General features: G+C 41.7%; 1 protein-coding gene across 1 annotated transcript in view; it reads left to right on the top strand.

Annotated features, from left to right (window-relative positions):
* Window positions 1-23,578, top strand: part of LOC145982049 (vitellogenin-like) — a 165,700-nt gene that overhangs the window by 36,230 nt on the left and 105,892 nt on the right. Inside the window, exons 6-8 of the mRNA XM_083115634.1 lie at window positions 14,842-15,078; window positions 20,263-20,975; window positions 22,196-22,364. Of these exons, the coding sequence (XP_082971760.1) occupies window positions 14,842-15,078; window positions 20,263-20,975; window positions 22,196-22,364 (1,119 nt within the window). The remainder of the gene's footprint in view (window positions 1-14,841; window positions 15,079-20,262; window positions 20,976-22,195; window positions 22,365-23,578) is intronic.

The following is a 23,578-nucleotide window of genomic DNA, read 5'->3' as shown; positions in this document are numbered from 1 at the left end:
CCGACAACGAAAAGAACAAGGAGGTTAGAACAAGCTGCAGACAATGTCCAAATTCCATACCCATTGTACCGTTCGCGCCGGAGGAGGCCATTGGAGAATTGTCAACCAAATTGGCAACCATAAAAAATGGTAAAGCACCAGGGCCAGTCGGAATTCCTGCAGAAATTCTTAAACTATCTGCCCCCGAAATAATTAACTTCATAACGGCCCTTTTTAATTTGTGTTTGATTCGCAGGGAATTCCCTGCATCATGGAAAGAGGGAAAACTTGTCGTAATTAAGAAGGAAACAAGAACGACGAAAAAAGTTTGAAGTCGTATAGGCCCATCTGCCTCCTCAATACTATAGGGAAATTATTTGAGAAAATGTTAAACAAAAGATTGCAAGAATTTCTAACCATGTGTGGCAACACAGGTAGCAAGTTCGGTTTCACAAAGGGTCGATCGACGGAAGATGCAATAAACGCCTTGAAGGAAGAAGTTACAAGATCAAACAAGAAAATAGTTATAGCTATCTTCGCTGATATCAGCGGCGCCTTTGACAACCTCTTTCAGACTTTAAAGAACATAAATTGTCCTGTTTCAAATTTTGGAGGACTATTTTAGAAATTGCGGGGTCTCCCTTAGGATAGGCGATAACAAACTAACAAAAACCATGACGAAGGGATGTCCACAGGGCTCAGTGTTGGGTCCTCACCTGTGGAATATTAACTTAGAACCTTGTCTTCGTACCCTGGGTGAGAATCCGGACGTGATCAGAGTTATAGCCTACGTGGATGATATCGTCCTGGTCTGCGCTGACGACTTGAGAGCTAAGGTGGAACGCAAGGCAAACAATGCTTTAAAAGCCTTGGGAGACTGATGCAGAGGCGCTAAACTAAAACTGTCGACAGAGAAGACTAAATATCTTATCGCTAAAGGCCATCTTAGCACCAGCAGGAAGCCATCCATTAGGATACTGGGATCAGCTATACAGAAATCGGTCAACTTTAAATACCTCGGCGTGACCATGGGAGAGGGTATAAAATTCGGAGCGCATCTCAAAAACATTACAGCAAAAGCGGAAATGGCGATGGGTAAACTCACCAGAGTGGCATCCCACCTGTTTGGCCTGAAACCAAGCACAATCGAAGCATATATCCGAGCAATATACTACTCCATTGTGACTTACACAGCCTCTACCTGGTTTGAGAGTCTAGTTTTGAAAAAGAACGTCAGAGTTCTCAGGGCTTCTCAACGAAGAATATTGTTAAGAACAACAGGCGCGTTTGGAACAACTTCCACAGAAGCATTGCTAACCCTGACTGGACATCTCCCTTTAGATTTAGAAGTAAAATGGAGGGCGGGTAGATACTTTTTTAAGAAAAGAAATGAAGACAAAATAATTCCTGTATAGGAAACTTCACCCCAACCCTGCATGAAATGAGAAAATCCCTGTTGGGCAGATGGCAAGAGGAATGGAACAATGCCGAAAATGGGAGACGGACATATACTTTTATCCCGGATGTCCGAAGCAGCACACAGACAAAAACATTTTATACAGGGGGCCTGTTGCATCTTCTAACGGGACATGGGCTGTATGGCAAATATCTTCACCGAATTGGCAGTGCCCTGGAACCGAAATGTACCTACTGCGGAGCTACGGAGGATTCTCCCGAGCATAGAGTCTTCTTCTGCCCGGAAACAACTGACAGGATCAAAACTTTGCGAAGAGAACTTCCTACGTTTGATATTAGAACACTTCTATGCGAGCAGCAAATTCAAAATCTGAAGATCTTGGTTGACGAAGTCTCAAAAGAAGGAATTTAACCCACGACACTGTAACACGGCCCCCACAAACAGCCAACAAACACCGGAAGAATCTAGGAGAAGTACGAGAATACAAACCCAGGGGATCACCCCAGCCCTCGAGCAGGAGGAAGAGAATGATGAAGAACAATGAGGCACCACGAACTGTATCTAGAAGAAGGCACTGTGTGGTATCTACTGGAAGACGGGAAGCCACAGAAAGAAGAAGAATTCGTCCTGTTTGGATGCCCGGGGAAAAGCACAAAGATTATTTGTTGAGAGTGGCGGAAGCCAGGTAAAATAGATAGTAATTAAATAAAGAAATTATGGTATGCTGGTATTCCAGCACCCGGTGACATTGGCATTCCAATGTCTAATCTTAAACCCAAACTAATTAACATCAAATTAAACAAGCACTATATTATTATTCATTTAAATTAGTTTTATTCAAATTCTAACACTCAAAAAACTTAATTCACTGTATGTCATATAATGAAGATCAGAGTGTACCCATTTTGATCGACAACTTAGCTTTTCTATATTGTTTTATCTTATTGTTGTCAAACTTTATTTACTCTTTTGTACAATTAATATTAACTTTAAAATATTTCAAACGCAACTCAAGCTACATAAGTCATGGACTGAAATAGGAGGAGCAGGACGAACCGACAGGGATAAGGACACCTAGCCTCTGGGGTGAGCAATCTCCTAAACAATATATTCAAATAATTAAAGGTCCTCAACCTATTGCGATCTGTCCCTGGCGGTTCGTCTTGTGGCATGGATCAAACATACTATAGATTCCGGAATCCGGATCACAGTGCATACATAAAACAAGAAAAAGAATGTGAAAAGAAATAAAATAAACATAACTAAATAAAAATGACCCAATTATATTAAAATATAACTATGTGCTGATATCTGTGAAGACCACTAACAATACTGTAATGTGTAATTTGTAACTTGTAATTTACATATAATAATCAAATCACTGTAATGGGAATCATGAATATGTATGTGTTATATGTTTTCTTTTTCTTTTCTTATATTTGTTTTATATATATATATATATATATATATAATGGATAAAAGCAAGGAGGGCCAAAAGGGCTAAGTAAAAATCAAATAAGGTAAAAGGAAACACTCACCGGACAGTAGGAAAATTCAAAATTTTCGCTAATTTATAGCATCATCGGTGTGAGAAGAAACAGAAGACGGAACCGGAAGTTGGGGTCCTGCAGAGTTGCCAGGTCCCCATTGAAGAAGAAGCGGTGCGTAGAACGAAAAAAACACTGTTTCGTCACCAGGCTCGTCGTAAACTGTGAGTGTGTAGGATGAGGCGGGAGGGTGGGTGAGGGTTGGACATTACTGGGTGGCCTTGTTCAGGCCAGGTGGAGTGGTTGCACTCATGGCCGATATATAGGCCCTCTCCCATCTTTTGCGAACAGAGGTGTTGGCTGGTTGGGGTAGGAGGTGGATGATCGCTACCCGGAAGCAGTCGTTGAAACTGATGTTGTGGTGGTTGGTGTGGACGGCGACAGTGAAGTCCAGGTTGTGGGTGGAGGAGCGGTGGATATTGATGCGGAGGTTGAGGGCCGTTGATGTTTCCCCCAGGTAAAAATCACCACAGATGTTGCAGATGAGGATGTAGATAAGGTTTGAGGCATGGCAGGTCCCTTTGGGATGGAGGGTAAATTTGCCAGTGGCCGTGTGCACCTGGAGGGTGTGAGAAGTGATGAGGATGGGGCAGGTCTTGCACCTGGGTCGGTTGCATTTATGGGCAGGGGGGTGTTGGATGTGTGGTGAAGGAGTGTTGTGGACCAGGATGTTTTGGAGGTTAGGGGGGCATTTGAAAACCACCCTGGGTTTGTCGGGAAATATGTTTATGGTTTCGGGATATTTCCCGACAAACCCAGGGTGGTTTTCAAACGCCCCCCTAACCTCCAAAACATCCTGGTCCACAACACTCCTTCACCACACATCCAACACCCCCCTGCCCATAAATGCAACCGACCCAGGTGCAAGACCTGCCCCATCCTCATCACTTCTCACACCCTCCAGGTGCACACGGCGACTGGCAAATTTACCCTCCATCCCAAAGGGACCTGCCATGCCTCAAACCTTATCTACATCCTCACCTGCAACATCTGTGGTGATTTTTACCTGCGGGAAACATCAACGGCCCTCAACCTCCGCATCAATAACCACCGCTCCTCCACCCACAACCTGGACTTCACTGTCTCCGTCCACACCAACCACCACAACATCAGTTTCAACGACTGCTTCCGGGTAGCGATCATCCACCTCCTACCCCAACCAGCCAACACCTCTGTTCGCAAAAGATGGGAGAGGGCCTATATATCGGCCATGAGTGCAACCACTCCACCTGGCCTGAACAAGGCCACCCAGTAATGTCCAACCCTCACCCACCCTCCCGCCTCATCCTACACACTCACAGTTTACGACGAGCCTGGTGACGAAACAGTGTTTTTTTCATTCTACGCATCGCTTCTTCTTCAATGGGGACCTGGCAACTCTGCAGGACCCCAACTTCCGGTTCCGTCTTCTGTTTCTTCTCACACCAATGATGCTATAAATTAGCGAAAAATTTGAATTTTCCTACTGTCCGGTGAGTGTTTCCTTTTACCTTATTATATATATATATATATATATATATATATATATATATATATATATATCACATCTGTGGTGATTTTTACCTGGGGGAAACATCAACGGCCCTCAAAAGATGGGAGAGGGCCTATATATCGGCCATGAGTGCAACCACTCCACCTGGCCTGAACAAGGCCACCCAGTAATGCCCAACCCTCACCCACCCTCCCGCCCTCCCTCCCAACTCATCCTACACACTCACAGTTTACGACGAGCCTGGTGACGAAACAGTGTTTTTTTCGTTCGCAAAAGATGGGAGAGGGCCTATATATCGGCCATGAGTGCAACCACTCCACCTGGCCTGAACAAGGCCACCCAGTAATGCCCAACCCTCACCCTCCCTCCCAACTCATCCTACACCTCACAGTTTACGACGAGCCTGGTGACGAAACAGTGTTTTTTTCGTTCTACGCACCGCTTCTTCTTCAATGGGGACCTGGCAACTCTGCAGGACCCAACTTCCGGTTCCGTCTTCTGTTTCTTCTCACACCGATGATGCTATAAATTAGCGAAAATTTTGAATTTTCCTACTGTCCGGTGAGTGTTTCCTTTTACCTTATTTGATTTTTACTTAGCCCTTTTGGCCCTCCTTGCTTTTGTCCATTATATATATATATATATATATATATATATATATATATATATAATGGAGTGGTGGGGGAGAAGGTGAGGCCTTTGGATAAAACAGCTATTTCATCAGTGCTCAGTTTATGGCTGGATAAATTGAGTACAGTCTGGTTGTTTTTGAGTGGGTTAGGGTCATTGGTGGTCATGGATCTGGTAGGGGTGGGTTTGTCCGTGGACTGGTTGTTTCCCAAGGTGCGATGTATGGGAGTGCAGTTTTGGTTTTCAGGGGGGTCTGTGGTGGTGTGGGAGGGGTGGGCAATGGTAGAGGGGGGTCGGGTAATAGCGGGCATGTTGGTGTGGGACTGAAATTGGGCGGCAGTGGAAGGGGAAGGGTGCAGCCAGTCTGAAAAGCTTGACGGCAGAGATTGGAGAGTTTTTGGAGGTGTTTAGTGTTAAGATCACTGGCAGTGGAATGGGCGGTGTGCCAGAAGGAGTCTATTTTGTGATGGTGGTTACCTGGGGTCAACAACAGGATTTTGGTAAGGGATTGAATAGAAATGGACAGTTCTCGGGCGCGATTTAGCTGGGATCGGTACATGGCGTGGGTCAGTTCAATAGCGAAATTTCTCGCCAGTGGGAAAATCGTGGGTTTTATGCTTGGGGGCATGGCGGAAAACGGCAGTTTGGGTGTGAGGCTTTTGGGTGTTAGGCCTAATATCAAACATGAGTGCAGGAAGCGTGCATGGGACGTAGCTTTGGTGTAGGAAACAATAAGAGATCGCAGGCGGTTCAGTTGATAGGAGTTATACGTGAAAGGATTCATACCAAAAGTGGATAATAATGGATAAAAGCAAGGAGGGCCAAAAGGGCTAAGTAAAAATCAAATAAGGTAAAAGGAAACACTCACCGGACAGTAGGAAAATTCAAAATTTTCGCTAATTTATAGCATCATCGGTGTGAGAAGAAACAGAAGACGGAACCGGAAGTTGGGGTCCTGCAGAGTTGCCAGGTCCCCATTGAAGAAGAAGCGGTGCGTAGAACGAAAAAAACACTGTTTCATCACCAGGCTCGTCGTAAACTGTGAGTGTGTAGGATGAGGCGGGAGGGTGGGTGAGGGTTGGACATTACTGGGTGGCCTTGTTCAGGCCAGGTGGAGTGGTTGCACTCATGGCCGATATATAGGCCCTCTCCCATCTTTTGCGAACAGAGGTGTTGGCTGGTTGGGGTAGGAGGTGGATGATCGCTACCCGGAAGCAGTCGTTGAAACTGATGTTGTGGTGGTTGGTGTGGACGGCGACAGTGAAGTCCAGGTTGTGGGTGGAGGAGCGGTGGTTATTGATGCGGAGGTTGAGGGCCGTTGATGTTTCCCCCAGGTAAAAATCACCACAGATGTTGCAGGTGAGTATGTAGATAAGGTTTGAGGCATGGCAGGTCCCTTTGGGATGGAGGGTAAATTTGCCAGTGGCCGTGTGCACCTGGAGGGTGTGAGAAGTGATAAGGATGGGACAGGTCTTGCACCTGGGTCGGTTGCATTTATGGGCAGGGGGGTGTTGGATGTGTGGTGAAGGAGTGTTGTGGACCAGGATGTTTTGGAGGTTAGGGGGCATTTGAAAACCACCCTGGGTTTGTCGGGAAATATGTTTTTGGTTTCGGGATCACTGTGGAGGATTGGGAGAAGAGAGTGCAGTGTGTGCCTGATTTTGTTGAGGTGGGGATGATATTGGGTGATGAGTGCAGGTGGGTTGGTGGCAGCAGGTTTCTTGGTAGTAGTGGTATGTGAGGCAGCTCGTGATATTTGCTTGGTGACCAGGATGGAGGGATATCCACGGTTAACCAGGGCCTGGTGTAGGCGGAGGGTATAATTCTGGCGGGAGGTGGGTGAAGTGTTCAGGCGCTGTCCCCTGAGGGCCAGAGAGAATGGAATTGCTTTTTTGGTGTGGAACGGGTGGGAGCTGGAGAAGTGTAGGTATTGCATGTGGTTGGTGGGTTTTATGTGGATGGAGGTAGTCAGGTGTCCTCCCTCGATGTGCACGTCCACATCCAGGAAGGTGATCTGGTTGGGGGAGTGTGTCCAGGTGAATTTTAGGGAACGGAAGTGGTTAAGTTGGTCCAGGAAGGCTGACAAGTATGGTTCTCCATGTGTCCAGAGCATGAAGATGTCGTCGATGAAGCGGAGCCAGAGGAGGGGTTGGGTAGCCAAAAACTCTTGCTCAAGTTGGCCCATGAAGAGGTTTGCATAGGATGGGGCCATTCTGGTACCCATGGCTGTACCTCGGATCTGTAGGAAATTTTGGTTTTCGAAGGTGAAGTTGTTACAAGTGAGGACAAGGTGGGCTAGGTGGGTCAGGAAGTTGGTGCTGGGGTTGTGAGGTTTGGGTCTGCTATTGAGATAGAATTCTATGGAGCGGAGGCCATGGGAGTGAGGTATGTTGGTGTAGAGGGAAGTGACATCAATGGTGGCAAGGATGGTATTTGGGGTCAATGGCGGGAGGGTGCTGATTTTCTGGAGGAAGTGGTTGGTGTCACGGAGGTAGGAGGGCAGAGCTTTCACAAGAGGCTGGAGATGGGAGTCAACAAAGGCTGAGATTCGTTCTGTAGGTGAGTTATAGCTGGACACAATGGGTCTGCCAGGGTTGCCAGGTTTGTGGATTTTGGGCAATAGATAGAAGGTGGGGGTGCGGGGATTGTCGGGTATTAACATGGCGGTGGTACGAGCTGTTAGGCCTTCAGGTGGGCCGCGGGTGTGGATGAAGTCCCGGATTTTGGTGAGGTGTTCGGCGGATAGGTCAACTGTGGTGGGTTTGTAGGTGGAGGGGTCAGCCAGCTGGCGGTTGGCTTCCGCCAGGTAGTCTTGAGAGTTCAAGACCACCGTGGTGGACCCCTTGTCAGCTGGGAGGATTTTGATGTTGTGGTTGTTGCGGAGGTCTCTGAGAGCTTTCTGTTGGGGGGGATTGAGGTTAGGTTGGTTGTGAAAGTTATTTAAGAATGAGCTGTCAGAGGTGGTGGAAATGACGGCAGTGATGTATCTTTCCAAGGGGTGGTTGGTGGGCAGGGGGGGTGGATCTTGGGAGGAGGGGGGGCTAAATTGAAGGAGGCTCGGGTGGGTTTCACTGGTAGTAGTTTGGAGTGAGGGATTTTTGGCCCAGAAATGTTGCCATCGGAGGCTGCGAGCAAATGTGTGTATGTCAAAAAGTAGGCGGAATTGGTTGGGGGGAGTGGTGGGGGAGAAGGTGAGGCCTTTGGATAAAACAGCTATTTCATCAGTGCTCAGTTTATGGCTGGATAAATTGAGTACAGTCTGGTTGTTTTTGAGTGGGTTAGGGTCATTGGTGGTCATGGATCTGGTAGGGGTGGGTTTGTCCGTGGACTGGTTGTTTCCCAAGGTGCGATGTATGGGAGTGCAGTTTTGGTTTTCAGGGGGGGTCTGTGGTGGTGTGGGAGGGGTGGGCAATGGTAGAGGGGGGTCGGGTAATAGCGGGCATGTTGGTGTGGGACTGAAATTGGGCGGCAGTGGAAGGGGAAGGGTGCAGCCAGTCTGAAAAGCTTGACGGCAGAGATTGGAGAGTTTTTGGAGGTGTTTAGTGTTAAGATCACTGGCAATGGAATGGGCGGTGTGCCAGAAGGAGTCTATTTTGTGATGGTGGTTACCTGGGGTCAGCAACAGGATTTTGGTAAGGGATTGAATAGAAATGGACAGTTCTCGGGTGCGATTTAGCTGGGATCGGTACATGGCGTGGGTCAGTTCAATAGCGAAATTTCTCGCCAGTGGGAAAATCGTGGGTTTTATGCTTGGGGGCATGGCGGAAAACGGCAGTTTGGGTGTGAGGCTTTTGGGTGTTAGGCCTAATATCAAACATGAGTGCAGGAAGCGTGCATGGGACGTAGCTTTGGTGTAGGAAACAATAAGAGATCGCAGGCGGTTCAGTTGATAGGAGTTATACGTGAAAGGATTCATACCAAAAGTGGATAATAATGGATAAAAGCAAGGAGGGCCAAAAGGGCTAAGTAAAAATCAAATAAGGTAAAAGGAAACACTCACCGGACAGTAGGAAAATTCAAAATTTTCGCTAATTTATAGCATCATCGGTGTGAGAAGAAACAGAAGACGGAACCGGAAGTTGGGGTCCTGCAGAGTTGCCAGGTCCCCATTGAAGAAGAAGCGGTGCGTAGAACGAAAAAAACACTGTTTCGTCACCAGGCTCATCGTAAACTGTGAGTGTGTAGGATGAGGCGGGAGGGTGGGTGAGGGTTGGACATTACTGGGTGGCCTTGTTCAGGCCAGGTGGAGTGGTTGCACTCATGGCCGATATATAGGCCCTCTCCCATCTTTTGCGAACAGAGGTGTTGGCTGGTTGGGGTAGGAGGTGGATGATCGCTACCCGGAAGCAGTCGTTGAAACTGATGTTGTGGTGGTTGGTGTGGACGGCGACAGTGAAGTCCAGGTTGTGGGTGGAGGAGCGGTGGTTATTGATGCAGAGGTTGAGGGCCGTTGATGTTTCCCCCAGGTAAAAATCACCACAGATGTTGCAGGTGAGTATGTAGATAAGGTTTGAGGCATGGCAGGTCCCTTTGGGATGGAGGGTAAATTTGCCAGTGGCCGTGTGCACCTGGAGGGTGTGAGAAGTGATAAGGATGGGACAGGTCTTGCACCTGGGTCGGTTGCATTTATGGGCAGGGGGGTGTTGGATGTGTGGTGAAGGAGTGTTGTGGACCAGGATGTTTTGGAGGTTAGGGGGCATTTGAAAACCACCCTGGGTTTGTCGGGAAATATGTTTTTGGTTTCGGGATCACTGTGGAGGATTGGGAGAAGAGAGTGCAGTGTGTGCCTGATTTTGTTGAGGTGGGGATGATATTGGGTGATGAGTGCAGGTGGGTTGGTGGCAGCAGGTTTCTTGGTAGTAGTGGTATGTGAGGCAGCTCGTGATATTTGCTTGGTGACCAGGATGGAGGGATATCCACGGTTAACCAGGGCCTGGTGTAGGCGGAGGGTATAATTCTGGCGGGAGGTGGGTGAAGTGTTCAGGCGCTGTCCCCTGAGGGCCAGAGAGAATGGAATTGCTTTTTTGGTGTGGAACGGGTGGGAGCTGGAGAAGTGTAGGTATTGCATGTGGTTGGTGGGTTTTATGTGGATGGAGGTAGTCAGGTGTCCTCCCTCGATGTGCACGTCCACATCCAGGAAGGTGATCTGGTTGGGGGAGTGTGTCCAGGTGAATTTTAGGGAACGGAAGTGGTTAAGTTGGTCCAGGAAGGCTGACAAGTATGGTTCTCCATGTGTCCAGAGCATGAAGATGTCGTCGATGAAGCGGAGCCAGAGGAGGGGTTGGGTAGCCAAAAACTCTTGCTCAAGTTGGCCCATGAAGAGGTTTGCATAGGATGGGGCCATTCTGGTACCCATGGCTGTACCTCGGATCTGTAGGAAATTTTGGTTTTCGAAGGTGAAGTTGTTACAAGTGAGGACAAGGTGGGCTAGGTGGGTCAGGAAGTTGGTGCTGGGGTTGTGAGGTTTGGGTCTGCTATTGAGATAGAATTCTATGGAGCGGAGGCCATGGGAGTGAGGTATGTTGGTGTAGAGGGAAGTGACATCAATGGTGGCAAGGATGGTATTTGGGGTCAATGGCGGGAGGGTGCTGATTTTCTGGAGGAAGTGGTTGGTGTCACGGAGGTAGGAGGGCAGAGCTTTCACAAGAGGCTGGAGATGGGAGTCAACAAAGGCTGAGATTCGTTCTGTAGGTGAGTTATAGCTGGACACAATGGGTCTGCCAGGGTTGCCAGGTTTGTGGATTTTGGGCAATAGATAGAAGGTGGGGGTGCGGGGATTGTCGGGTATTAACATGGCGGTGGTACGAGCTGTTAGGCCTTCAGGTGGGCCGCGGGTGTGGATGAAGTCCCGGATTTTGGTGAGGTGTTCGGCGGATAGGTCAACTGTGGTGGGTTTGTAGGTGGAGGGGTCAGCCAGCTGGCGGTTGGCTTCCGCCAGGTAGTCTTGAGAGTTCAAGACCACCGTGGTGGACCCCTTGTCAGCTGGGAGGATTTTGATGTTGTGGTTGTTGCGGAGGTCTCTGAGAGCTTTCTGTTGGGGGGGATTGAGGTTAGGTTGGTTGTGAAAGTTATTTAAGAATGAGCTGTCAGAGGTGGTGGAAATGACGGCAGTGATGTATCTTTCCAAGGGGTGGTTGGTGGGCAGGGGGGGTGGATCTTGGGAGGAGGGGGGGCTAAATTGAAGGAGGCTCGGGTGGGTTTCACTGGTAGTAGTTTGGAGTGAGGGATTTTTGGCCCAGAAATGTTGCCATCGGAGGCTGCGAGCAAATGTGTGTATGTCAAAAAGTAGGCGGAATTGGTTGGGGGGAGTGGTGGGGGAGAAGGTGAGGCCTTTGGATAAAACAGCTATTTCATCAGTGCTCAGTTTATGGCTGGATAAATTGAGTACAGTCTGGTTGTTTTTGAGTGGGTTAGGGTCATTGGTGGTCATGGATCTGGTAGGGGTGGGTTTGTCCGTGGACTGGTTGTTTCCCAAGGTGCGATGTATGGGAGTGCAGTTTTGGTTTTCAGGGGGGGTCTGTGGTGGTGTGGGAGGGGTGGGCAATGGTAGAGGGGGGTCGGGTAATAGCGGGCATGTTGGTGTGGGACTGAAATTGGGCGGCAGTGGAAGGGGAAGGGTGCAGCCAGTCTGAAAAGCTTGACGGCAGAGATTGGAGAGTTTTTGGAGGTGTTTAGTGTTAAGATCACTGGCAATGGAATGGGCAGTGTGCCAGAAGGAGTCTATTTTGTGATGGTGGTTACCTGGGGTCAGCAACAGGATTTTGGTAAGGGATTGAATAGAAATGGACAGTTCTCGGGTGCGATTTAGCTGGGATCGGTACATGGCGTGGGTCAGTTCAATAGCGAAATTTCTCGCCAGTGGGAAAATCGTGGGTTTTATGCTTGGGGGCATGGCGGAAAACGGCAGTTTGGGTGTGAGGCTTTTGGGTGTTAGGCCTAATATCAAACATGAGTGCAGGAAGCGTGCATGGGACGTAGCTTTGGTGTAGGAAACAATAAGAGATCGCAGGCGGTTCAGTTGATAGGAGTTATACGTGAAAGGATTCATACCAAAAGTGGATAATAATGGATAAAAGCAAGGAGGGCCAAAAGGGCTAAGTAAAAATCAAATAAGGTAAAAGGAAACACTCACCGGACAGTAGGAAAATTCAAAATTTTCGCTAATTTATAGCATCATCGGTGTGAGAAGAAACAGAAGACGGAACCGGAAGTTGGGGTCCTGCAGAGTTGCCAGGTCCCCATTGAAGAAGAAGCGGTGCGTAGAACGAAAAAAAACACTGTTTCGTCACCAGGCTCGTCGTAAACTGTGAGTGTGTAGGATGAGGCGGGAGGGTGGGTGAGGGTTGGACATTACTGGGTGGCCTTGTTCAGGCCAGGTGGAGTGGTTGCACTCATGGCCGATATATAGGCCCTCTCCCATCTTTTGCGAACAGAGGTGTTGGCTGGTTGGGGTAGGAGGTGGATGATTGCTACCCGGAAGCAGTCGTTGAAACTGATGTTGTGGTGGTTGGTGTGGACGGCGACAGTGAAGTCCAGGTTGTGGGTGGAGGAGCGGTGGTTATTGATGCGGAGGTTGAGGGCCGTTGATGTTTCCCCCAGGTAAAAATCACCACAGATGTTGCAGGTGAGTATGTAGATAAGGTTTGAGGCATGGCAGGTCCCTTTGGGATGGAGGGTAAATTTGCCAGTGGCCGTGTGCACCTGGAGGGTGTGAGAAGTGATAAGGATGGGACAGGTCTTGCACCGCTCCTCCACCCACAACCTGGACTTCACTGTCGCCGTCCACACCAACCACCACAACATCAGTTTCAACGACTGCTTCCGGGTAGCGATCATCCACCTCCTACCCCAACCAGCCAACACCTCTGTTCGCAAAAGATGGGAGAGGGCCTATATATCGGCCATGAGTGCAACCACTCCACCTGGCCTGAACAAGGCCACCCAGTAATGTCCAACCCTCACCCACCCTCCCGCCTCATCCTACACACTCACAGTTTACGACGAGCCTGGTGACGAAACAGTGTTTTTTTCGTTCTACGCACTGCTTCTTCTTCAATGGGGACCTGGCAACTCTGCAGGACCCCAACTTCCGGTTCCGTCTTCTGTTTCTTCTCACACCGATGATGCTATAAATTAGCGAAAATTTTGAATTTTCCTACTGTCCGGTGAGTGTTTCCTTTTACCTTATTTGATTTATATATATATATATATATATATATATATATATATATATATATATATACTAATGATGAAGGAGACAGTAAACACTTACCACACGAAGAGAAATTATTCTATATTTTGCGATCTATGTCGCATTTTCAAGTTGAAGAAGAAAGATCGGCGTTACTAAGAGAAGAGGCACAGAATAAATATATATATATATATATATATGTACTGTATTAATGGATAATTTAAATAAAGGTAGTGTGCAACAATAATGGGTGAACCGTAATACGAGCAACTGCCGTCCCAGTTTATATCAGAGGCACTGGGACATGCGCATACCCTCGAATGTATGCAGGTGGAGGTTAGGATACATTCGGGGGTTCCCCCATTATTATCTCCCACTGGGACTGCTCATCCTCCAAGACAGGAGTGCTCCATTTGGCTAATTTTTCAGTTTTCCCTCTTGTATAATTAATTAACTTTTTCTATCGCAAATCATTTATTGAGCTTTATAAGAAACTAATATTAACAAAAATGTGCACGTCAAATAAGCTGTACTTAATCTATTTATCACACTTCATTCTTAAATTGTGTCCAAACTAGGAAAATTATGGAAATTACAACATTGTGGGTACCAACAAATATGTATTTTTAAAGCTGTTACTTGATTGTAAAATATTTTACACATTATTCAACTTATTTGGGTGTTTTTATTGTTTTTGTAACTGAATAGTTTTGCAGCTTTCTGTGCTAGTTCTCCTGTTCCATTACTTAGAAACAACCCATAACTCACCACAAGCAGGTGGTTGCGCTTCAAGATCTTTGAAATGTATTGTGAAAAATAATGCAAGGAAGTTAGATGATACTTTAACAACAGTATTGTTACAATGTTAGATTTCTTTTTTGCTCTATGGCCAAGCGCACTGAGTGGTTCACTCATGTTCTGGGTTCGAGTCGCATCGTTGACATGGATGTTCATTTTATTTCTACCTGCATAATTGCATGTATTCATTCATCATATATATATATATATATATATATATATATATATATATATATATATATATATATATATATATATATATATATATATATATGATGCGACTCGAACCCAGAACATCGTTGACATGGATGTTCATTTTATTTCTACCTGCATAATTGCATGTATTCATTCATCATATATATATATATATATATATATATATATATATATATATATATATATATATATATATATATATGATGCGACTCGAACCCAGAACATGAGTGAACCACTCAGTGCGCTTGGCCATAGAGCAAAAAAGAAATCTAACATTGTAACAATACTGTTGTTAAAGTATCATCTAACTTCCTTGCATTATTTTTCACAATACATTTCAAAGATCTTGAAGCGCAACCACCTGCTCGTGGTGAGTTATGGGTTGTTTCTAAGTAATGGAACAGGAGAACTAGCACAGAAAGCTGCAAAACTATTCATATATATATATATATATATATATATATATATATATATATATATATAATCTGTTTCCTAGTTATTAACATACACAGGTGAAAGAAAGACAATGTATAATTGGAAAAAAAAAATATTGTTTTTAATTTTCTTCCAGACATCTGTAACAGGAAAATGTGAAGTGATGTATGAAATAGCTCCACTTCCAAGGAGTTACGTTTTGGCTCATCCTAGACTTCTACCACAAGCAGGTTTATGTCGAGATCATAATTATTTAGAAGTTACCAAAACAAAGAATTACGATAGCTGTGATCCTTCTACAGTGTATCACTATGGGCTTCCTGCAAGTTTGAAATGCCAACCAGGAGGAAACACATGTGGGAAGTTTTGGAAGGTAAATAGAATACTCATGATGTATATAGATTTTTGCTATGAAAGAATATTGTTGTGATGCCTTATATGTAGACCTCGGATTTTTAGGTTCTAAAAAATGTGCTTTTAGGTTCCTAAAATGGGCTCTAAAAATCCAAAAATAGGTTCTAAAAATCCTAAAATAGGTTCTAAAAACAGGGTTGCTAAGCGACTGGAAAAACTGGGGAAAGTCAGGGAATTTTGCATATTTTCTGGAATTTTTGTGCATTTTGGAGTTGCAGTAGAACCAGTTACAAAATGAACAAACGGTTCATTTCCACTTCCAAATTCGGTTCTTGTGATTCCAGTCCCCCCAAAAGATTCAGTTCAGAAACTTGTTATGGTTCCTTTGCATTTCAATTCTATATTTATTCACTCTCGGATCTAGGTTCTTTGATTCGTTATGACTATCCGTTCATTTTACTACTCGTTCTTGTTCAAGACCGGAATTTGGAGAGCCATGAGATTTTTTTTAGAGAACAAGCTACTCAAGACGAAACCTACACACCAGCCATCCTCAGAATTTCTTGTGGAAAAAATGTTGCTTTAGCTTTGTGTGTGGTGAGGACATTTCCTTTTTTCAAGAACACACCCGTTCGGCCTGTTCTCTTTTGATACGTGAAGCGGAGCAGGTTGGTGTTCGGACAGTTCATTGGTTTTGGATCTGCAATAAAGCATGAAGGTCAGAATTTCACGTAACTGGCTGTGGTTGACGTCACACTGGACGGGTGCGGATGCCGATTAAAAACAAAGGGAATCACTACTTCGTTCTCACCGTGAACCCATTCTGTGAATTTGAGTCCTTCATTTGCGACCCATTCAGAAGCAACCTGATCAACTAGTTCATTTGCTCATCATAGTTTTTACATTGCAGAGATGTGTTACACCCGAGAAATTAGTGATTTTATGCAGTATCAGTGACGTCATTATTCGAATATGCATGTGTTTTGTGCATGTAGAACGAATTTATTTTTTAAAAGCTGGTGCAAAATACACTGGTCACACATCGTTGTTAGGTTAGGAATGTTGGTTTGATGCCGATAGTAATTTTACGTATTTTTTGCGTGTAGAATGAAATTATGCTGAAAAGTGGTGAAAATGGGCCCAAGTTCCTTTTGTTTTATTACAATTTCATCATGCTACAAATGCAACTTTTACATGTTTCGATTTCGATTTATGTCTGTTTACACATACTGCAGAGTTTTAGCGATTACTTAAGATTTTGTCAATATGGTTTGTGGTTAGGTTAGGAAGGTCAGGTTTGGTTGTCTTAGAATTAAAATAAAGACCCTGAATGCATTCTACTAAGGTTCCGAATTATTTCTACATTCATTCCCACTAGTTTACGATACTTACTGTTGCTTATCAATCGGAGAATACTTTGTCCATGGGAAGCGTGTATGATTGCATTAGGTCATTTTCAAGTTTTTTTTTCAACATAAATAACTCTTTTCGAATCCAAATAGTGCTCATTATTTTAAGGAAGGTTCAAATTTCGTGTCTCAATGATTGCCCAAAATTCTATGATAATTAGTCTTCCTGCTAAATCATAAAACATTTGGAACTGTTACCTTAATAGACAGATTTCAATGTTTTCCTTTAAAAAAAATTGGTTCCAGCATGTGGAAAACTCAAATAATGGAGATATTTGATTCCAAAGTATGGCCCGCGTATATATATTTTTTTAGCTGTATGGTTGGTCACCGGCCCCATTCACATTCTGAATTTCCGAAATATGTATTATTTTCAATAAATTAAAAAATATAATCATTAAACTTATTGCATATTTTCTAAAGGTACATGACCTATTATTCTGTTGTTCCTCATTTGTATTGAGTTTGTATACAGGTTACATTGTAAAGCTTTGATATGTGCCACAGTTTTTTATTGATTTTTTTACACCAACTTAATTGTAATCACTTAGTGAAAATGAGGCAGTACAATAGTTATTTATTTTTTCATTGAATAGCATTATATTAATCACTTGGTAAATTTTCACCTAATAACTGTGTATATTCATATTCATAATAATTAATGTGCCTGTATATTTAATTGAAAAAACATGAAGTTTAAAAGCAAAAATCTTGATGACAAACATGTCTGGAAAAATTTCATTTCTGGTCTGGAAAACCTTGAAAACTCAGGGAATTTCATAATCAAAAAGTCGTAGCTACCCTGAAAAACCTTAAATTAGGTTCTAAGAACCTTAAATTAGGCTCGAAAAATCCTGAAATAGGTTGCAAAAAGACTTAATTTTGTACAAAATTCCTGAAAAATACTGATTAGATACAATCGTTAAAAACAAAATTTCACAAGAACTGCAATAACCAAATATTAACTTTCTAAACATATTTTCATTTCTTTATATCATTTTCAAAATTATCAACAAATTATTATAATACTGCACTTGTGCTGTTAGAAAAAGTTACTTGTTGATATGAAAAATGAATTACGTATGCATAATTTGCTGCACAATATCAGGGTGGCTACTCACTTGAAATTCCATGAATTCCGGGAATTACACATGAATTATTGGCTCTGGAAATTATTCATGAATTTTTGGCAAGACATGAAATAAGGTACAAGCGGATGTTTTCTCTATTCCATTTTTTTCTCCGTAGATGTGAAAAATTGCAACTTTTATTAATCCATATCCCATTAAATTTATACATGTTTATAAATGCCCACCCAGCGTCGAATAACATGGGTACCTGGGGGAAACCCTGGGGGGTAAAGGCGGTCAGGGGCGTGATGCTGATCACATCACCCCCACTCACGACCGGATCAAGAAAGTGTGGGGCGTTACCCCCACACCCCCTATACGCCTTCATGGCGTGGTGCTATGCACAGGGGAACACTTTACCTTTTTACCTTTTTATAAATGCCCTGCAAGTTTCTCTCAGTTTAGCTTTTATTTCATTCATTTTTTTGAGAATGAAAAAGAAAGCTACACAGCACAGAAAATAAAACAAAATTTTCTCAATCTGTTTACTTTGTTATTGTCTTTTACAGAACAATCTATCTGACAAACGGAAGATTAATACAAAATACTATATCTTGAAGTTGATTAGGTAAATGTTTTGTTACATTGGAATCATACAAACCCTTTATGTTGTCAATATTTTTTGTGTATGGAATAGAGGGTGAGAGTCGGTAATACGTAAGGTTGGAATAGAGAAAACATCTGCTTGTATCCTTGAATTTTTGGATAGTTCACCTTGAAAACCAGGAATTATACTTGAAATTTATCATGGTCCTAGTGACCACATTGAATCTTTTTGTGTTATCCACACTCAAACTACACCTTTTGTCTGTGAGGATCATTTCAAATGCTGAAAATTATCTTTAGCAGAAACATAGTGCTAATTTGAATGCTGAAATATTACTTCGCAAGGTGTGAATGACAGAAGGACCAAACTGACATGAAAGTGAGCAAGACCACACAGATCAGAAGTTTGCACTTGGGACTGTGCAGGCAGTAGAGACAATTGAGTGCCAAAACTGAGAATGGGGAGGAGGGGGGGGAGGACAGTTTACTTTATCTTAGTAGGCAAGGCTTAGCATTAAGAGTCTATAGTACTACTACAGGGGTAAAAAGTATGGGGGAACTGTCCCCTTTCACTGCCACTGTCTGCAGGTAACAGTGATGTCAGACATTTTTGTTTTATTTAAAGCATTGATAAACATCATATACTTGGATGGATGGAAATCAACAGAAAACATGTTTCAAACATGCCAGTCATTGAATTATTTCGCCACCAAACCTAGTAAATACCTCTGTGAGATATAAAAATCCTGTAAAACTTAAAAAAAATATAAAAACCTAAAATAAGGTTTCATTAGGCACATAAACCTAAAATAGGTTCTAACAAGCAAAATAGGTTATTTTAGGCACTATAAAACTTAGTCAGTTGTTTCCTTTTTTTAATGAAACGCCGATATAACTTGTTATTTCTTATTTACCTGCAAAGGAAAAAATAGGTTAGAAACCTAAAATCAAAGGTCTACTTATATGAAATACTAGGATATACAAGAAAGTTTTATTAAATTCTCTCTTTGCTCAGATAGACTAATTGGGAATGAACCCATAGTTAGAGTGCAAACTTAATTACTCACCATTGTGCATGCATTGACAATTGAACTCGGAACCCCTTGATTACAGCGCAACAACATTAGCCACTATACTATCAGGGAAGCCAGTATCGTATGTCATAATGTGAACTGTTGTCAGAAAATTAATTCTACATTTCACTTAAATGTATTGAAATTATTTTTATAACTTCAATCTGTAATTTATATATTGTTTAACATTATTATTAAAGATTCTTTGGCACCTTTGAAAGGATTTTAAGGTCAAACATAAAGGTGAAAGAAATTAAGGCAAATTTTTGAATCAGATAGAAGTAGAATTATGTTTTTGTCATGACTAGAATCCCTTTCATAACTGAAAATATTATCATTTTCAGTGTACTTAACATTGAGATCCACACTTGTAATAATAAAAATGTAGATTAAATATTCTTAGTAGTTTGAAAATGTGCATTGATATTGTATATTAAATATTCTTATTAGTTTGAAAATGTGCATTGATATTGATATATTTTATTGAATAGGAGGTTAAACCCTAAAATAAGAACTGTCTTTGGAGTCATCAGCGCAACAGTAAATACATTTAAAAAGATATTTATTTTTCATACAAGTATACAATATACACATAGAATAGGAGTAAGAACTTTTTTTATTACAAACTTAGCTTATATTTAACAGAGTGAAAATATTTAGTGCAACAGTTGAAATACAGTAGTAAGGATTGTACACCTCTTTTTTTTTTCAAAAAATTATGTAATTCTCTTCCACTTAAATATACATTATAATTTTGTTTAGTGAACTATGCTTCTTTGAAAAAACAATCTTTCAACTGAGAATAATTAATTTACTTGATTTTATGTATTTCTTCCTTCAGAAAATTTACAACCAATTTGTTAATGCATCCAATTGATGACACAGAAAAAGCTAACAATTATCACCTGATAAAAATAGTGCATTGTTGAGATTTTTTAATAGTTCTGAATTTTTAATGAAATTACTAGTAATCCAACATGTTTGTATGTATTGATATGTAGAAAATTTTTGAAGTGACATTTAACATTTATAATTTTTATTTCAGAGGGCTTCAGTCACTCAAATTACAGGCTGTGGAGATCGAGAGAATTTCTTCCCTCAGACCTTTGTGACTTCGTCTCGCGTGATTACAAATATGCACCTCTACAATGGCAGCCAAGGTGCAGTGAATTCATACCTCAATATCACTTTACTGTTCCGGAAGCCTTTAGTAAATCACCTTATTTCACCCCCTAATCCTGCAAGATATGATGATCTTCTGTACACCTTCCCACTTATGCCACATGAAATGGCAAAAGGCTCTCATGGAGAAAATGGCACTTCTGAAAATGAACATGGTTCTTCTGATAACATAAGTTCAGGAAAGCAGAACCAAAATAGAAACATTATAAACATTAGAAATATGGGACGCATTAATGCAACATCTAATATTCACAAAGATGGATCAGGAGAAAGAAGTTCTTACTGGAAAGTTCCAAAATTAGATTTCAATTATCCTCCACCACGCCCATTTTCTGCCATATCAGCAAGTCGTAAAGGAAGGGAAGACACATCATGTGTTATTCAGAAATTGAAAGAAATTATTACTGAAATAGCTGATGAGATAGAAAAGCCCTCATTTATTCCAGAAAAACTGACTTTGGAGAAAGTTAAATTAGCTGTTGAGATATGTCGCTCTATGACTTACAAGGAACTTGTTCAAGCTATAGGAGGGATCATGGATGTTCGTGCCCAACTGAAAGAAAGTGTAACTGAAAGGTACCCATCATTTAATTATTCTCTTTGATGCATTTTTTTACTATCATAAGTGCAATGAAATACATAATAGGATTGTGGTTTAGAAAGAAAAATAAACAAGAACAAGTTATAAATTGCTTTAAATGACTATTACGTATTAAATTAGAAACTTTGTATATAGTGGAATCTTTTTAATTTGAACTTGAATAATTCAAATTATTTGGTAATTCCCCTTGAAATCATCTTTAATGATAAATGTTTTTGATAATTCAATTTTTTTCATGTCACATTGGAGTTCGAATTGAAAAAAAGCCCACTGCATATGCATTTTTAAAAATAAGTTTGCACTTTTTTGCTTCACAAATTAATTCAGACATTATTTCTTTCATTATTTCATAAAATATACAAGCTTGCACATGTATCTGTAATATACATTAAGTTGTGTTAACTTTTTACCCTATTGGAGTGATATTTTTACATGCGTAAATTAAAACATACTTATCAGTGTCCTTAACTTATTGTTATGTATAGCTTTGTTTCTTTGTTTTTTACAACACAGCTGAATTAGTTTAGAGACATAACATTCATGTTCAGAGAAGGGGTAAATCCTGTGAAGTGTACTTGCTTTTTTATAACAGAATGTAGATTTTTGTTACAACACTATTGGTACCAATTGCTGCTACTTCCACTTGTATCACATTCCAACACTGCAAAATTATTCTAAATAATTATAGATATTAGATCATACTGTAACTTTACGTGTTTTATGTTTTTTTTTACCCAATATTTGTAATGAATGTAACCAGATAACTGCAATAAGGGTTGACTTAGAAAAATAAACTATATATTTAGACATTTGCTTTACAAAACCAGAATACACCAAGTATTCCTTTATATCCATAAAAGAATTATGAAATGTAGTGGTTTTACACTAAATTACAGTCTTTTATGGAAATATCAGACCACTTACATAGTTGGCAGTTTTACTGATACGTATACTTATGTGCCTATATCAGCCAATACAATACTAACAAAGTACGAATGAAATTGCCCTATCTCTACTGTTGTTTACTTTGTTTATGTGATTGCAATTTAAAGAACTTTTGACCCTAATTTTTTATTAAGCATTTCATGTCTTATATTAGTTAGTACTGGTGATTCAGTTTGAACTGTTTTTTCGTCAGTACTTCTTCATCAATATTAACTCAGTTCTCTTAATATGCATCCCTTATTTCAAACAGAAAGGTGTATCGAGATGTCCTTAATCTTTGTGGAACAAATTCAGCCTTCCTTATAGTTAAATCTTGGATTGAACATCAAGAAATCCAAGGACAGTGTGCTGCTGAAGTGATCTCTCTTCTTCCAAAACACTTGCAAACACCTGGACCTGAAGTTATACATAATTTCTATGTAAGTAAAATTGAAAAGTAAAATAGAAAAAGGCAAATAACAAAAGTGAATATACTATTATTGGTTAACCTTTTGGATCCCAAGCGTCTCGATTGAGATACCCGAAAGTAAGCCTCACGGTCCCAAGTGTCTCGATCGAGACGCTGTGTCAAGGTCGTAGTTTTTACGTTATAACTTTTCTGTTTTTGACTAGAATTTCGATTTTTCTTTTTTATATTGTTCCTAACACATGTATTTAACAGAAATGTTTCTTGCACCCTTTTTTTTCTTCATGAAAATGGAGGTGAAAAGGTGGGAAAAGGGACTTCTCTTTTGTGTCTCTTTTCAAGGGAAAAGATAAATTTCAAACATTTCAACAATTTTTTAAAATAATTTTTGGGGGTTTTCTCCCTTTCCCCTCCATATATACGCCAAATTTGCATAAATTTTGCATTTTGTTCATTTTTACATTTTTTCTGGGGGGGGAAACACCATTTTTTTTAAGAAAAGTATTTTTAAGGGGATTTCCCCCCTTTCCCCCTCCATATGTACGCCGAATGTGCATAAATTATATATCGTTTGAATCTGTGATTCATTCTGCTTACAACGGTATATCTTTCATATCTCTAGGGCATTTAGTTTCTGAGCTATAGTCATTTCAAGGTACTGCTGCATTTTGAAGCTTGAATCAGTGGCGTGCCCACCATTCCTTTTGGGGTTGCAACTCAAGTTACATTGGTCATACGACAATGATGCAAATATTTTTCTGTTTCTTACATGCCAGCGATAATTTCTATATGCATTTTGAACTTTTCATATCCTTTTATTCGGGGGGGTGGGAGGCGGGGCGCGAAACCCCATTTTTTAAAGAAAAGTATTTTCAGTAGATTTCCCCCCTTTCCCTCTCCATATATACGCCGAATGTGCATAAATTATATATCGTCTGAATCTGTGATTCATTCTGCGTACAACGGTATATAGTTCATATCTCCAGGGCAAATAGTCTCTGAGCTAAAGTCATTTCAAGGTACCGCTGCATTCTGAAGCTTGATTTGGTTTTTGGTTTGAGTTGGTGTTTTAAGTCCACTTTATGCACAGTAAGGCTAATCGGGACTGGACATACAGTTTAAAGTGGGATCCATTCTGAAGCTTGAATCAGTGGCGTGCCCACCATTCCTTTTGGGGGTACAACTCAAGTTACATTGGTCATATGATAATAATGCAAATACTTTTGT

The sequence above is a fragment of the Lepisma saccharinum genome, chromosome 2 (assembly GCF_977018435.1).
Source record: "Lepisma saccharinum chromosome 2, izLepSacc3.1, whole genome shotgun sequence".
In the NCBI taxonomy this organism is placed as follows: domain Eukaryota; kingdom Metazoa; phylum Arthropoda; class Insecta; order Zygentoma; family Lepismatidae; genus Lepisma; species Lepisma saccharinum.
The sequence above is the reverse complement of the archived record's forward strand: the minus strand, read 5'-3'. Positions and strand labels throughout refer to the sequence as shown.